General features: G+C 41.6%; 1 protein-coding gene and 1 long non-coding RNA gene across 6 annotated transcripts in view; one reads left to right on the top strand and one right to left on the bottom strand.

The window, feature by feature from the left end:
• Nucleotides 1–576: 576 nt before the first annotated feature.
• On the bottom strand, nt 577–12,232 carry LOC132210009 (uncharacterized). The gene is made up of 3 exons (XR_009446147.1): nt 12,118–12,232; nt 7,548–7,584; nt 577–3,395 (listed from the first exon to the last, which is right to left on the bottom strand). It is a non-coding gene; the product is annotated as an uncharacterized LOC132210009 (long non-coding RNA).
• The window catches only part of LOC125455026 (serine/threonine-protein kinase VRK1-like), a 120,289-nt gene continuing 114,651 nt past the window's right edge, over nt 11,393–17,030 (top strand). For 2 of the 5 annotated variants that reach the window (XM_048536512.2, XM_059648509.1), the window contains exon 1: nt 11,393–11,653. In XM_048536512.2, coding sequence (XP_048392469.2) covers nt 11,464–11,653 — 190 coding nt within the window. In that variant the 5' untranslated portion in view covers nt 11,393–11,463. Of the gene's footprint in view, nt 11,659–12,451; nt 12,531–17,030 lie in introns of those variants that run through there. The other 3 variants (XM_048536514.2, XM_048536515.2, XM_059648508.1) reach the window with 3 other exon arrangements.

Below are 17,030 nucleotides of genomic sequence, written 5' to 3'. Positions count from 1 at the left end.
TCACACGTGTAAAGTTATACATCTATTTCTGTCCATTCTTTGCATATTGCAAAGCATAATTTGTACTCTAATTATAAAGAGTCTCGGTTACTGCTTAAAGGCAACACCTTACAGCAATTGGTGAGAGAAAATAACTGTCTCCAGGCTTGTTATTTTGCTACAGAGCGATAGAGACAGATCCCGTTGCTCCCATTCTAGAGACCTGCTTTTATATTGCTCACAGACACCAGCTGTTTAGCCACCCAGGGGCCAATCAGAGAGTTGTTATCAGGCTGATGATCTCTGTCATCTACAACTAGTCAAAATTAGCACAAACTGATCAGCAATCTGTTGTTGGCCAAATCTTGCTCTGCACACCCACCCCAGTGATGTGCTGTTCTCTCTCTTCTCGCACATTGCCTACAAACATAACATTGATGCCCAGTAACTTAGTTTAAAAGTGCACAATTCTTGTCATGGTGTTAAAACAGTCTTTTTCCCAATTAAGTTCACAACCAAAAGAAGAAGAAAAATAAAGGGATGAACTTTATTCATACGCACAACAATTACAATGTTAGCTTGCGTTCCTATGCCTGCTTACATACAGTTTATACGTCTGTCTTTTTATAGAGGTGTAGATTAATTTCCAATTAATTCCACTACTTTGTATACAATTAAACACAATTACTATAAAATTAACAGCGTGTGTCATCCGCAAATCACTTAAAAGTAGTCAAATAATTAGTTCTAGCAGAATGCAGCCTGGTCACTAAAGATGAAAGTCACACATGTAAAGTTATATATCTATATATGTCATGATTAATTCCATAGGGGTGAATAAATTCCTGTTGTTTTACTCCTAAGGTTGATGAAAAAGTTTGAATTTTCAAATTTTTAAAAAATTCAATACGTATTTGACCATCTGTGAAGCTATGAAGAAGCAAGCCAGCTGGATTTCTTGAATTAGCAAATTGTTTAATTTTTCTTAAAAAGGTCACGTATTTGAAAGTATGAATATTACTAAATGGTGAGGTCTATCTTGAATCCCACAACATAGACACATATAGACGTGAAAGCAAACGCAAGAAATTAGAAGGTGAGAGGAGGTAGAATTAAAAATAAGTTAAAATCCATAATAAATATGTTCAGCTGTTGGTCTTGACTTGTTGTGGGTGCAGCCAAGCTAGTTAGTCATCTAAAGACAGTCTCTTAAATTGTAATCATTCCTTTCCAGAGTGGGTGCTGTGGCATTTGAAATTTCTTTTATGTGTTTTAATTCAATATCAGTGATGTTTTCCAACTTGCAAGTGATAGGGTCAGAGCTTTTCATCAAAAGATATTGAATCAGAGAACTGCTCTCCATCACATTCTACAGGCTGTCTTAATGTCACTGCCTTCTGTAGCCCACACAAACTTATAACTGTAGCTTTTCTTGAGGGAAGAGTTTCAATCAATTGATGGCCGACTATCAGAACATCATGAATATAACCCATGTTAATGAAGGAGTTCTAATCTTTCATTGTTAAAGCTATCAAGACGCCATCAAAATGGTGAGGCATGGTAGAGCATAAAGAGTTTTGGTAAGGTTCATTTTATCTCTGGCCATTTCTCTTGCTTATTATCAGTTCCCACTTCCTAATGCAAATTAATTCCTTAACTGTCATTTAGGCATCCATTTTGAAATTCCCTGTAACGCCTGCAGCTTTTATGTCAGATGGCTATTGCAGCCATTTTAAAGTAGAGTGACTTGGCTCATTTATTACCTAGAACATTTGTTTGGCACCTTAAATCAGTTGACGGATTTAAAGATTAATAGTCCATAGAGTGCAACATCATGACAACAGAAATCTCAGTATTGTAAAATGAGACTCTCCTCAAGGAATGGAGTACATAATTTAAAACAGTTAATTCAGTTATTTTTCAACAGTGAGCAATCATGGAGTCAAATGAGACAGTAGAAAATTGGACTCAATTCTCACCTTTTGCCTGCAGATGATGTTGGAAAGGTGCCACAGCAAAGATTTGTGTCTTGAACTCTGGAGTTGACATTTAGGAATAGGGAGATAAGTTATTACTAGAGATGCACTGTGGCTGAATTAATAACAATAAGGGTCGAATCAGCATGGAAAGTTCTATACAACTTCACAGCTGCTGAGAGATGATGGTACATTTTATCAAATGCTGGCAACAAGATGGTGACAGCAAGTAAGGAATTGCACACCTTCCTTACAGCATATGATGTTGATGACTTTGGTCAGAGCCAGGAGCAAAAGCCAATATGGAGGGATTCCAGCAGGAAATCTTGAAAGATACAGACACAGAGTTGACAGACAAAGATAACATTCCAGGGACAAGTTAGAGCTGGAGCTCTTTTAGAGCTGAAGTTGATGGGAATGAAAAGGCTAAGTGGATTTGGTGTGTGTGTGTGGGGGGGGTAATGATTGATGACAGCAGATTTAAAAGGAAAGCCAACAATACATCACCAAAGAAAATTTAACTATCAAAGTTGAAATAAGTAAAGATAAATTTTAATGAATTGGCTGGAGACGGGATCAAGGTGAGTATCTTGAAGAAGATATTGCACAAAAGTGCATGCAATGCCCTTTTTACAGCTGAGATAATTTTACTGAATTAGGGAGGCAAACTTATTGTTGTGTGGGATCATTTTAAAATACTTTCTGTCAAGGACTGTTGGAGAGCACAAGTGGATATTTCAGAAAAAAAAATTGCAGATTTTAGTATAGGGTGTTGGAAAATTCAGTAAAACTGAGATGCTTTGGCACTGATGATTATATTTCCTCCAATAATAATTAATAAAAACTCATGAGTTGACTGCTGTTATAATATTTCCATTTGTGCTTTGCTTGGCATCTCATTTCAATAAAACACACCTAAGAGTTTAACAAAGTCTCTCATAACCTTAATTTCCTTCAACTCACCCAATCTGGGATCATCTAGATGACATTGTAAAGCTGTAAAATAGTGAGTGCACTTATAACTTCAGTTCCTTAGAGATGCATCCCTCTTTCCAAGATGAATTAAATGCACTGTATGCCCTTCTCATTGTACTTCAACAGGGAAAAAATTACACTGTTCTCCGGAGGTTTCCTACCAACTCTTAAACGTCAAGGCTCGGTAGTCCTTTGACCACTATTTTTAGTACAATGGTTAATGATCTTCCATCAAATAACCGAGTCTGCTATTTTAACAAAATCATTAATTCAGTTTAAATGAGGTAAAAACTTAGTCTGAACTGCATACATGGGAAACTGATACAAAAGCATTAATCAGTCCACTAAAAATAGTGGATGCAGGCATTTCAAACTCATTTTTTCTCAAATCTTTTCATAAAATTCTTCCATGTCTGTGGCTGATGATGGCAAGGCCAGCTGCTTTCTTCCTCAACATTTATTTTGCTGCAATTGAAGAAACACTAAGTTGTAAATTATCACATGAAATAAAGAGCAACACTTTTATAAGGGAAAAGTTGTTAAGCTGAGATCTACTAAAGAACAGAAAAATGATGCACATTATTTGCAACTTAATTTATGAAGCTTCATGTTTTGTAAAATCCCAAATTTCAGCACACATTACTGAACTCAAGCAAACTTGCATTATATACAATAGGGTGTTAGCATGATTCACTTTGTAAAATCTCAATCACTTTGAAACTTGTGAAATATGATTAATACTTAGGTAATTCCTTTATGTTTTTTCTGAACAATTGACAATACTTAATGAAGTCAAAAATGCAAAGGCTGCAGTCAGCAATTCAAATAAATACACAGACAATGGCTCGATTTATTCACAATGAACAAACTAATAACTGGTTCAGGATTTAGGATGCTCTGCTTTCATTGTACAAGACAAATTTCAAGTTTGAGAATGGGTCATACATGTCAGTAACAGTTCCAGTTAAGCGAAATAATGCTTTGGGGTATAGTGGCACAGTAGTTATGTTCCTGTGTTAATTATCTAGAGTACGAGAGTAATAATCTGAATGCATAACTTCAAAATCCACCATAGAAGCTGGGATATTTAAGATTAGTTAAAGAAATAAATCCAAAATGAAAAAAAAATGTTAACATCATTAATGGCAGTGGGAGAAGTGTTTTAAACATCCATCTGATTCACTGACACATTTTAGCGAACAAAATTGCTATCTGGTTGAACGGCCTACTCCTAACTCGAATGTTCTATTCTGCCATTATTATCTGGTCTGACTTTATATGTGACTCCACACCCACAGCATTGTGTTGACTCTTCTGTACGAGAAGGCTTAGCAAGCCACACAGTTATGTTCAGGGGGAATGAGTGAGGACTGAGAAATGCTCACCTTGCCAGGACCTTGTGCATTTTCTAAATTATAAACAACTACTCTTCTGTTGCTTTTTGATTTCTGTCCTAAAAACATAAGCAAACTCTGATTTAAATATTTTTGACAGAATAGCAAACAGTTTGAATGGGAAGTAACCCAGAGGTATGGTTATCTCAATTAGAGATGTTAAAAGCATCCAACTATTTGAAGATCCTTGATCAATTGTGAAGATATTGATTTTGAAAATTATTAGATATTATTTCTTACAGAAACGCACATTCAAGTTTTCTTCACAAAATTTCGCATCACATATAGAAATAGCGAACATATGAGCTGGATTTCCATAGTTGACATGTCTGTGGAGATTTGTTCTACTAATTTAAAGCATCTTGTTAGGATTGATTTTGCAGGCAACATTGGTAAACGCCCACAATATTCAGTTCTTGCTTCTTGTATCACACCGTCTAAAGTGTAGGAAAGTTGAGATGGATAGTTTAAGTCTAGCATCATTTCCACAAAAACAACAGCTTTCAAAGGTCTCAATGGCATGACCTTAACCTGAAAATGTCTTTATGATAACTCTGAGAGAAACTGATGATGGTCTTTGTCATAATATTGCATCTGATTTTATCACTGTGTTACCACTTTTGTTACTATTGAACAGGATCCTCCATTGGCAACAAAGACTGTACATTAAGTTTGTCAACAACTGACCTTGCTTAATGCCTCTGTCAACACTGGATAAATGATAGACTGTTGGTTCTCTGCTTCATTTATTGCAGTTTGAAATTGCCTAATGTTCTGTCAACAATTGTTGCCACATTTGTGTGTACAATAGTCAAAACATTACCGATACCCACGAGTGTATCAGAAGACTATAAGGATCTCAAGGGGTTAAAGCAATATTTTATGGCAAAATGGAACAGAATAGCTAATAGAAAGAATAATAAGCGTGGCTAAACTTATGTTGGCTTATTCCTAAATGGCAAACCTAAATGATGATCCAGAAATAAATCTATTTCCTCTTAATACCACACTCAAGCATGTTCATATCAGACAAAAAAAGACATCTCTGCTGGAATTGTGTTTTAAAAAATGAAAGAGTAAAACTACGCCTTCGGCCAAGAGTCTTGAAAAAATTATGAAGTACAAAATGTGATGTCTTCACAAATCCAGTGGATTTTCTGCTGGTGAAATTGAATTGCATGTACAGATTGAAGTCAATTATCCAACTTCTCTTCCAATCAACTTGGATTTGAGTCACTGTGAATTGGTCACAGTTCATCCCTTCATGTTTTACCAGGTAGACAGAAATGTTGATACTTGAAAACTCCAACTGGTTCCCAGGAAGTTCTACTGAGTAAAGGATTTCAGGAGAGAGGCTTCTGTAGTATCCTCTTTACACTCACTCCTGGGGCTACACAGAATAGAATCCCTACAGTGTGGAAACAGGCCCTTCGGTCCAACAAGTCCACACCGAACTACAGACCATCCCACCTAGACCCATTCCCCTGTAACCGACCTAATCTACACATCCCTGAACACTATGGGCAATTTAGCATGGACAGGTTACCTAACTTGCACATCTTTGGACTGTGGGAGGAAACTGGAGCACTCATAGGAAACCCAAGCAGACATGGGGAGAATGTGCAGACTCCACACAGACAGTTGCCTGAGGGTGGAATTGAACCCAGGTTCCTGGTGCTGTGAGGCAGCAGTGCTAACCACTGAGCCACCTTTAGAATTATAATATAATTCTAAGACTAAAAACAATTTGTTAGACAACCAATAGAATAGAGGCCCTACCCTTTTCAAAGCCAGATTTTCCAATAATTAAGACAATAAACCCCACCACAGCCGGCACCTTCCTCTGCAACCGCAGGAAGTGCTACACTTGTCCTCACACCTCCTCCCTCACCCCCATCTCAGGCCCCAAGATGACTTTCCATATTAAGCAGAGGTTCACCTGCACATCTGCCAATGTGGTATACTGTATCCATTGTACCAGGTGTGGCTTCCTCTACATTGGGGAAACCAAGTGGCTTGGGGACCACTTTGCAGAACACCTCTGCTCGATTTGCAATAAACAACTGCACCTCCCAGTCGTGAACCATTTTAACTCCCCCTCCCATTCTTTAAACATGTCCATCATGGGCCTCCTGCCACAATGATGCCACCCGAAGGTTGCAGGAACGGCAACTCATATTCCGCTTGGGAACCCTAGCCCAAAGGTATCAATGTGGACTTCACCAGCTTCAAAATCTCCCCTTCCCCCACCGTATCCCAAAACTAGCCCAGCTCATCCCCTCCCCCCACTGCATCCCCAAACCAGCCCAGCCTGCCTCTGCCTCCCTAACCTGTTCTTCCTCTCACCCATCCCTTCCTCCCACCTCAAGCCGCACCTCCATTTCCTACCTACTAACCTCATCCCACCTCCTTGACCTGTCCGTCTTCCCTGGACTGACCTATCCCCTCCCTACCTCCCCACCTATACTCTCCTCTCCACCTAACTTCTTTTCTCTCCATCTTCGGTCTGCCTCCCCCTCTCTCCCTATTTATTCCAGAACTCTCTCCCCATCCCGCTCTCTGATGAAGGGTCTAGGCCCGAAAGGTCAGCTTTTGTGCTCCTGAGATGCTGCTTGGCCTGCTGTGTTCATCCAGCTCCACACTTTATTATTTTGGAAACCCCATGTCATGTCTTCCTGGAAACTTTGCCTGACTACTTTTCTAAACTCACCTGATTTCTTGTGAACAGCAAGTAAACCATTAAATATTGGTTTTATTTAGTAGAAGAAAAGAACATTTTATGTCCAGTGAATGTCTAAACAATTCAAAACCTTATAGGCATATTCCGGATAGTCATTAGATATAGGTATGCATTCTCAACATTTCGGGCTCACAGACAGGCTGTCTGTCAGCTCTGCAAATACATCAAGTTTCTTGGTTCTTTATTATATAATGCCATCGAAATCCTTGTTGGAGCTCTCAGCTATGACTTCATATCCAACCCCCCAACTCACAGAACTAAGTTTTGATGAATTATCTTTCCCCCGGCCTGACTCTAGCCCACTTGTCGTTGGAGACTCATACTTGCAGATTCTAAGTATATATCAGACTGTTAAGGTACGTATAATGCCAATAGATGAACTTTGTCAAACATAGGCTAATTATTCGTTATAGAGAGTTCTACGGATGGTTTTTCTCCCCACATGTTCAAGTGAGCATTCTGATGGAATTCTCTGCTGCTTACCTCATTATGGACGCACAACACCCCAACAGCAGGATACCTGAGAGTTACAAAGAGTTATCATCAAACAATAAAGTAACTCCATGTTCTTCAAATGAGACAGGCAAACAACCTTATAGTAAGGGAGACAGGAGCAACCAAACTATTTTGCTGGTGAAAGATATACCTTTTCCACTGGAGAGTGTACTGTGCGCCAATTTTCATAATAACTGCTGATACAAGAATTAAGCTAATGTATACTTATCCTTAGGACCATACCATGTTTTAATTGTATTAGCATTGAGTAAAGACCCACGTCTTTGTATAAGGTCTAGCTTATGTATGCCCCAATGTCTAGAAAGGTAGCTGTAGGGGTTGTCCGTAATGTACCTGTAGACAGAGTTGAGCTACTCCTGGGAAATGATTTGGCAGGAGCGAAGGTTGTAGCCTCTCCAATAGTCACAGAAAGAGCAAATGAAGTCAAGGTAAGGGAGAAATGACAAGAAAAGGTTCCAGAACTTCTTTCTTCATGTATAGCAAGTCAACAAAAAGGTCTGTTGCGCGAGGTCAAATTGGCACCCCAGATGGACATTGATTATTTGTAACTTTCTTTCAGGATTCAGGTAATCTGAAAAAAAGTCTTCTCTGTTGAAGGCTCAGCAAGTTAATTGAGAGTTAAGTAGTGCAATCAGCTCAAGCTTGAAGCAGAAGCAGTGGAATTTCTGGAATGCTGCTGCACTGAACCTGGGATTCTGACGAAGAAGTTGAGACCTTCTTACAGACCTGTAGTTAGAGTTAATAATGTTCACTACACAATGGTTCAGCACAATTACCATCAATAGATATCAACGTTCCAATTTTATGTCAAAAATTTTAAGAAATTTACAAGTAATCTGGGTACAACCTGACTCTCTCGCCGCCAAAACTATTTCCTGACCTGACCCAAATATCCCCTCAAAACACCTCTTTCTCTCACCCTGACTCAACTCAATTTTCTCATTCATCATCACCAACCAGACCTGGCCTGACAATCTTCCCCAACCAACATCCACCCTCTCCACACCTATACACTTTCCTACCACCAACACCCTAACCTGACCCAAACTGAAATTGCTGGGAAAGCTCAGCAGGTCTGGCAGCATCTGTGGAGAGAATCAGAGTTAACAGTTTGGGTCCAGAGGCCCTTCTTCAGAACTGATGGTAGCCAGGATAATGTTGGTTTATGTGCAGAAAATAGGGTAGATGGAGGGGGTTAAGGAGTAAACAATAGTTGGGGATAGAGCCAAAAGAGACAGAACAGTTGGACAGACAAAGGAGCAGAGAACACCTTGGCTAGGAAGGTGAATAGCTGTTAATGGGACTCTTCGTGGCTAACAACGGGCAGTGGGTAATAGCAGGCTATGTGATAACAAGCTCAGATATAGTAAGTAAAAACCAAAAGAACTGCGATTGCTGTAAATCAGTCAGAGAAAGTAAGAACTGCCGATGCTGGTGTCAGAGATATCACAGTGTAGAGCTGGAACATGGCAGGCCAGGCAGCATCAGAGGAGCAGGAAAGCTGATGTTTTGGGTTGGGACCCTTCTTCAGAAAAAAAAGGGTCCTGATCTGAAACAGAGATAATGGGAACTGTAGATGCTGGAGAATCCAAGATAACAAAGTGTGGAGCTGGATGAACACAGCAGCCCAGGCAGCATCGCAGCTGCAAGAAAGCTTCAAGTCTAGGCCTGAAACGTCAGCTTTTGTGCTGCTAAGATGCTGCTTGGCCTACTGTGTTTATCCAGACCCACACTTTGTTATCCTAATCTGAAAGGTCAGCTTTCTTGCTGCTGTGATGCTGCCTGGGCTGCTGTGTTCCTCCAGCTCCACACTGTGTTATATGTGATAACAAGGCTGGTTGCAGGGGTAGGGGTAAGGACACAGGGGATCTCAGGCTGTAAAGTTATTGAATCTGATATTGAGACTGGAGGGTTGCAGGGTCCCCAGGTAGAAAATGAGGTGTTGTTATTCCACCTTGTGCTGAGCTTCGCTGGAGCACTGCAGCAAGCCTGATTCAGAGATTTCGCCAGGGAACACTGCATTGTGTTGAAGTGGCAGGCAACTGGAAGTTCTGGGTCTTCTTTAATGAACAAAACCCAAGTGTTCTGCAAAGTGGTCACCCAGCCTACGCTTCATTTCCCTAATGTAAAGGAGATCACATTGTGAGTAGCAAATGCAGTAGACTAGATTGTTGAGGTGCAGTTAAAGCACTGCTTCACCTGGAAGGTATGTTTGAGCTCTTGTGATCATATCATATAGACCTGAAGAGGTCCTTCATTCCGTTGATCGGTACTGCCAAAAATTCACCTTCCCCCATGGGCCCAAAGCCTTGAATGTAATGAAACTTAAAATATTTATCCAAGTACATTTTAAAAGGTTGTGAGTTTACTTGTCTCAACTCGGGTTACTCACTATAAGTAGGATTGCAGGTGCAGCAGGTAATTAAAAAGGCAAATGGAATTTTGTCTGTCATTGCTAGAGGGATGGAGTTTAAAAACAGGGAGGCTATGCTGCAGCTGTATAGGGTCCTGGTGAGGACACACCTGGAGTACTGTGTGCAGTTTTGGTCTCCTTACTTGCGAAGGAATATACTAGCACTGGAGCGGGTGCAGAGGAGATTCTCTCGGTTGATTCCAGAGTTGAGAGGGTTGGATTATGAGGAGTGACTGAGTAGGCTGGGATTGTACTCATTGGAATTCAGAAGAATGAGGGGAGATCTTACAGAAACATATAAGATTATGAAGGGAATAGATAAGATGGAGGCAGGGCGGTTGTTTCCACTAGCAGGTGAAATTGCCTCAAAATAAAGGGAAGCAGATATAGGGCTGAGGTCAGGAGGAACTTCTTCACCCAAAGGGTTGTGAATCTGTGGAATTCCCTGCCCAGTGAAGCGGTTGAAGCTACCTCGCTGAATGTTTTTAAGGCAAAACTAGATAAATTTTTGAACACTAAAGGAATTTAAAGGTTATGGTGTGCGGGCGGATATGTGGAGCTGAGCCTTAAAGATCAGCCACGATCTTATTAAATGGCCGGGCATGCTTGAGGTGCCGGATGGCCTCCTCCTGCTCCTCGTTCATATGTTCTAAATACCCTCTTAGGCAGTGCATTCCAGACCCACAACCACCCTCTGGGTGGAGTTATTTTTACACAAATCCCCACCAAAGCTTCTTTAAAAGTGCATCGATACATCTGAATTCACACAATTAGTTCCTAGCTCTTTACAGGTAACACAATACGGTATGTGCTGTGAAATGGCAGTTACCAAACACTTCACTGGTAGAGATATACCGAATGAATGATCCCTCAACTTTGCTGTAACCATAAGCTCAGAGTGAGACCTGCATTTGTATTAGTGATACATTTCCTCCTTTTTTCCAATCCAGAAGCAATTCAGAAATTCTAGTAAACTAGGATTAGAGCAATGGGGAACAAAAATAGAAGTTGCTGGAAAAACTCAGCAGGTTTGGCAGCATCTGTGAAGAAAACAAAAAATCAGAGTTAACGTTTCGGTTCTGGTGACCCTTCCTCAGTTCTGCTGAGCTTTTCCAGCGACTTCTGTTTTTGTTCCTGATTTACAGCATTCGCAGTTCTTTCGGTTTTTACAGGAGCAATGGGCCTCACTTTTCATTCAACCCGTTAGGCTGGGGAATGGCACGACTCCGGGTGGAGGACCAGAGCGGAATAAATGGCCTGCTGTGTTCATCCAGCTTCACACTTTGTTATCTCGGATTCTCCAGCATCTGCAGTTCCTATTATCTCGGAATAAACGGTTTCTCCCTGCAACTCCCCGACTCGCGATGGGAAGGAGCTACAAAAGTGACGTTCCCGCCTGTCCAGTTTTTCCCTTCTCCGCATTCCGAAGAGGCGAGGTCCCGGCTTCAGTCATTTTACTTTCACTTTCGCATGGGCTCATTCCACTGTCACAGACATTTGCTGGGAGTAGACACACACACACACACACACACACAAACCAACAACCACTCATACATCACAGGCCGGCATCTGGGGCCCTGGGTATATACAGTGGAGTTCTCTCGACTGCTCGGTGAAGTTGTGTATCGGAGTTCCTTCACTTCCCATCCTCAGGCTGTTTGTAACGTACACGTTTATTCCATTTATCTTCTGCCTATAAAAATGCTGTCTGTAAAAATGTGTTTTTTTAAAAAAACAAACATGCTGTTGAACAAAACGAGACCACTGGAGAAGGCGAGGGAGGGGAAAGTTCTTTCAAATGTGGCTTAAAGTGGAATTTACACAAATTCCCAGCCCTGTAAGCTTGTACTTTAAACTGGTCCGGACAGAGCCACCTTTTCAGTTTCTGTGAAAGAATTATGAATTTTGCAGCAGCAGGGCAGGCTTGAATGCCTCTAATTTATTACTGACCTGCTGGATTCATACGGCCAAGTTTTGTGTGGGCATATTGTAATGATCATTGACGGAGGCTGCACAGTTGGTAAACGCATAAGGGTCATCGGACCCGAAACGTTAACTCTGTTTTCTCTTTCACAAATGCTGCCGGACCTGCTGAGCTTTTCCAGCAACTTTTTGTTCACTTACCTGGGATAGTAGGAACTGCAGATGCTGGAGAATCTGAAATAACAAGGTGTAGAGTTGAATGAACACAGCTGGAAGGGTCTAGGCCCGAAACGTCAGCCTTCCTGCTCCTCTGATGCCGCTGCGTTCATCCAACTCTTCACCTTGTTATCTCTTCACTCATCTAGGGTTGGCCAGGTTTATGGGCGGGAACTGGTTTGCGTATAAAGGCTCCTAATGGTTGAATGTAAAAGATTGTGAATATTTGGGCCAATTGTAATTGTAAGCATGTCTGGAGTTTACTTTGGATTATAGCACATATTACCACTCTCCTGCCTAGGCAGTTGAGTCTGGGAACAACTCGTCAAATAACAAAAAGGAACCGTGTTGTCGAAGAAAGCAGTCCTACAGTGCCAAATCGATGCCCAGATTTTGTGGTAGGCAGAATATATGAGGATATATCAATTAAGGGTTAGTGTTGCATCCCTGAGAAGAGCAATTGCTGGTAATTTATAGTCTTATGGTAATCAAGCTGACAACTCCACAAAGTTGTACCAAAATGGTAGATGTCTTATTTAATCATCAAACTAATCAGTTTGTTTCTCTTATTATTGTTTTCTTGGGGGAGAAAGAAAGGAGCCTTCAACTAGGTTTCTTCAATAAATTCAAAAATAATTTGTTTATTAGAAACAAACATATCCCTTAGACAATAAAATGTGAGGCTGGATGAACACAGCAGGCCAAGCAGCATCTCAGGAGCACAAAAGGTGACGTTTCAGGCCTAGACCCTTCATCAGAGAGGGGGATGGGGTGAGGGAACTGGAATAAATAGGGAGAGAGGAGGAGGCGGACCGAAGATGGAGAGTAAAGAAGATAGGTGGAGAGAGTATAGGTGGGGAGGTAGGGAGGGGATAGGTCAGTCCAGGGAAGACGGACAGGTCAAGGAGGTGGGATGAGGTTAGTAGGTAGATGGAGGTGCGGCTTGGGGTGGGAGGAACGGATGGGTGAGAGGAAGAACCGGTTAGGGAGGCAGAGACAGGTTGGACTGGTTTTGGGATGCAGTGGGTGGGGGGGGGAAGAGCTGGGCTGGTTGTGTGGTGCAGTGGGGGGAGGGGACGAACTGGGCTGGTTTAGGGATGCACTTGGGGAAGGGGAGATTTTGAAACTGGTGAAGTCCACATTGATACCATTCGGCAACAGGGTTCCCAGGCGGGAAGGGTCTGGGCCTGAAACGTCAGCTTTTGTGCTCCTGAGATGCTGCTTGGCCTGCTGTGTTCATCCAGCCTCACATTTTATTATCTTGGAATTCTCCAGCATCTGCAGTTCCCATATCTCTGATACTAAATCCCTTAGACAAGTGGCAAAACTGGTTAGCAGATAACCTGTGATGCAGAATTAAACTACATTACCTGAGACTTAAATGCACACATTTATATCCAAGACAAAACAGCAAAGCTGTACAGAGATAGCATGTCTTTGGGGGATAAAAAAGCAAAAAAACCCTGTCAAGTTTCAAATTCACATGATAAAATGGATTTGCTTTCAATAATTCCTTTGATTTCCTGTCAACAAGATCCAATTGCTGGGTACCAGTTAGAAACCTTGATATTTAAATTTATCAGCTTTCACAAATACTTTACTCAGAAAGAGGGCTTTCTGGTGCAACTGATATCCCAGCTCAGTGAAATCATACAGCAACTTCATTCTCGTACACTGCTGTCAAGCAGTGAAAAACATAGATTGAAGGCTCCTCTATGTCTCTTGGTCCTGCAATTAAGCAGTCAAACCTACCTCTTTGCTGTTCTTAAAAACTTTGGGTTCTTTCTCTGAAAAGTATTTGATTTTCCTTTAGACAACAGTTATCTTTGACCTTTTGACATTTTGCTTTCATGAAATCATTTGATAGAGCTTCTTTAATCCAGAAACGACCAAACAGTTCCATATTCCAGTTTTTCATAGTCCATAAATACATATGTATTCCTTACACATTATGCATGGAAGTAGATCAATCCATCATCTCAGTTCAAACAACCCATGTCTGTTTTGCTTGCTTTAACGTGTAGAATTCTGGATGAATGATCAATTCCTTTGCTGTTTTGGCATTTCAGCAAAAACAATGTTGTTCAATATTGATCAGAACTGTTGACCATGTGCCTTTGCTAATTAGCCAGGAATTTCTGATTGATCGAACTGGTTTTCTCAGTTCAATCTGGCCAAAGGTGACATAATCAAGGCTCACAGCATATTTAAAACTATTGCACAAGAAGTAGGTGTCGCCAATAAAACTGGCCAAGGACATGCCAATACAACCAACCAGGTGGTCGCCTAGGCGGCAGGTTTTGAGGAAGGTGGCAAAAATTTTTTTTGAATAAAAGCATAACTTAAAGCCAGCAGGAACCACATAAAACTTGTCACCAATATCCCAGTGACCAAAGAAAACATTCTGGAGACTGCAAACCTAAGCTCTAAAGAAATTAGTCCCAAAATGGTGTTATCAGAAACCAAGGAGAAAGCATTCCCACCTGCCAGCTTCATGGACCTTGCCGCAGCATGATATTATGTCCAGTACTGTGTCGCACAATCAAACTTAAACCAAAAAGATGCCAAGAGGACTCTGGCTGGGATTTTTTGACAGGGTGCAAATGGGTGGCACAGTGACTCAGTGGTTAGCATTCTGCCTCATAATGGGTGTATAGAGTTTACATATTCCCCCCACATCTGCGTGGGTTTCCTCCCACAGTCCACAGATGTGCAGGTTGGGTTGATTTGATGATGGTAAATGCAGGGTTAGAGGGATATCGTGTGAATCTGGATCTGGGTGGGATGTTTATCCGATTGTTGGTGCAGAATTGATGGGCTGAATAGCCTTTTTCTGCTCTGTAGGGATTCTGTGTTTCTATAATTGGTCAGTCTGTACTTTCATTGAGGGATCAGGCATGTTGTAGTCTGAATGATGGACATTTGGAGGAACACTTCGTTTTGGATTAAATCAATGATTTGTTTATAACGTTGTTTCTGTTGTATAACTGTGACTGGCAGACAAACAGCAGAGCTTTAACACAAGGGCTGCTTGTTGCTTCTGTGTGTTTCTACAGCAGGGTTTTACTTCCTGCTGTGGAGGCATTTCAGTTACTTAAATTTAGTTCACAAAAGGCCAGTTTACCTTCATATGCAGATTTTTTTGTTGGATGCTGGTTTTTCTTCAGTACGATGAACATCCGCACTATGTTGCAAGTTGTATTTTATTGCTGACCTCAGTAAGGGCAGCTTAAAAGCTCCTGGAAGATTTTTGGAAACAGCACATAAATTTCTGTGAGAGTGACAGAAGAAAAGGGAACTTCCTTTTTGATGTCAGAAATAGCAAGCACTGCAGATGCTGGAGTCAGAGACAACACAGTATGGAACTGGAGGAACACAGCAGGCCAGGCAGCATCAGAGGAGCAGGAAAGTTGATGTTTCGGGCCCGGACCCTCGTTTGGAAATGGGGAGGGGGAAGGGAACTGGGAAATAAATAGAGAGGGGAGAGGTGGGTTGGGGATGATAGGTGGGATGGTGATAGGTGAGTGTAGGTAGGCAGAAGTGGGGATTGGTCAGTGAGGTGGGAGGAGCAGATAGGTGGGAGAGGAGATGGACAGGCTGTGTCAGGTCAAGGAGATGGGAATAAGAGGAATGGTTGGACATGGGATGAGGCTGGGCTGGGGAGATTTTAAAACTGGTGACTTCTATGTTCAAGCCATCGGGCTGTAGGCTCCCAAGGCGGAATATGAGGTGCTGCTCCTCTAGTTTCCGGGTGGTGGCATTGTGGATCTGGAGGAGGCCCAGGATGGACATGTCACCCAGGGAGTGAGTTAAAATGGCTGGCGACTGGAAGGTGTTGTCATTTGTTGCGTACAGAGCGCAGATGCTCTCTGAGTCTCCACTTGGTCTCTCTGGAGTTATTTTAAAATGGTCAGGCTGAGTCGGCAGCACAAGTTGTAAAAGAATCATAAGGAAATCAAGCAAATTCCATACATTGAATGTAATACTTGCGTGGAGAAACACATCTAATGAAGCCATAGAAAATAGACAGGACAAAGACTAATTTCATGCTGCATCCAAACTACTCTTCCAATAACAGATATACTGTGCTTGCAACTGCAACACATACCCAACTGGAGAAGTTATTTCTCAATTGCAAGTGGCAGACCAGGATAAGGTCATAGAATCATAGTATTAAACAGCACAGAAATGGACCCTTCGACCCAACTCGTCCATGCTGGTCAGATATCCAAAATTAATGCTGTTCCGTTCACCAGCATTCGGCCCATGTCTCTCTAAATCCTTCCTATTCATGTCCCATCGAGATGGCATTTAAATGTTGTAATTGTACCAGCCTCCACTATTTCTTGTGGCAGCTTATTCAATACACACACCACCCTCTGCGTGAAAAAGTTGTCCCTCAGGTCTGTTTTATAGCTTTCTCCTCTCACCTTCAACCTGTGTCCTCTAGTTTTTGACTCCCCTACGTTGGCAAAAATAATTTGGTTATTCATTCTATCCATACCGCTCATGATTTTATAAACTTCTACAAGGTCACCTTCAACCTCCGCTCCAGATAAAACAGCCCTGGCCTATTCAGCCTCTCCCTACAGCTCAAATCCTCCACCATCATTATAAATCTTTTCTGAACCTTCCTAGTTTCACAACATCCTTCCTGTAGTAGGGAGACCAGAACTGCATGCAGTGTCCGCCACTGCCCAGATGACACATCAACAGTCGGTATCACATCAACAGTCGGTATCACAACAACAGCAAATGACACAGGAATGACATTACCTGGGGGAAACAACATCTCCCAAATGAACAGCCATGACAACAACACGGACACATATCGTTATGAAACCAGCGTGATTGACAGACTATGTGTTCAAAATACTTGCTTAGACACACAGGAGGAA

This window comes from Stegostoma tigrinum, chromosome 9 (genome assembly GCF_030684315.1).
Source record: "Stegostoma tigrinum isolate sSteTig4 chromosome 9, sSteTig4.hap1, whole genome shotgun sequence".
In the NCBI taxonomy this organism is placed as follows: domain Eukaryota; kingdom Metazoa; phylum Chordata; class Chondrichthyes; order Orectolobiformes; family Stegostomatidae; genus Stegostoma; species Stegostoma tigrinum.
The sequence above is the reverse complement of the archived record's forward strand: the minus strand, read 5'-3'. Positions and strand labels throughout refer to the sequence as shown.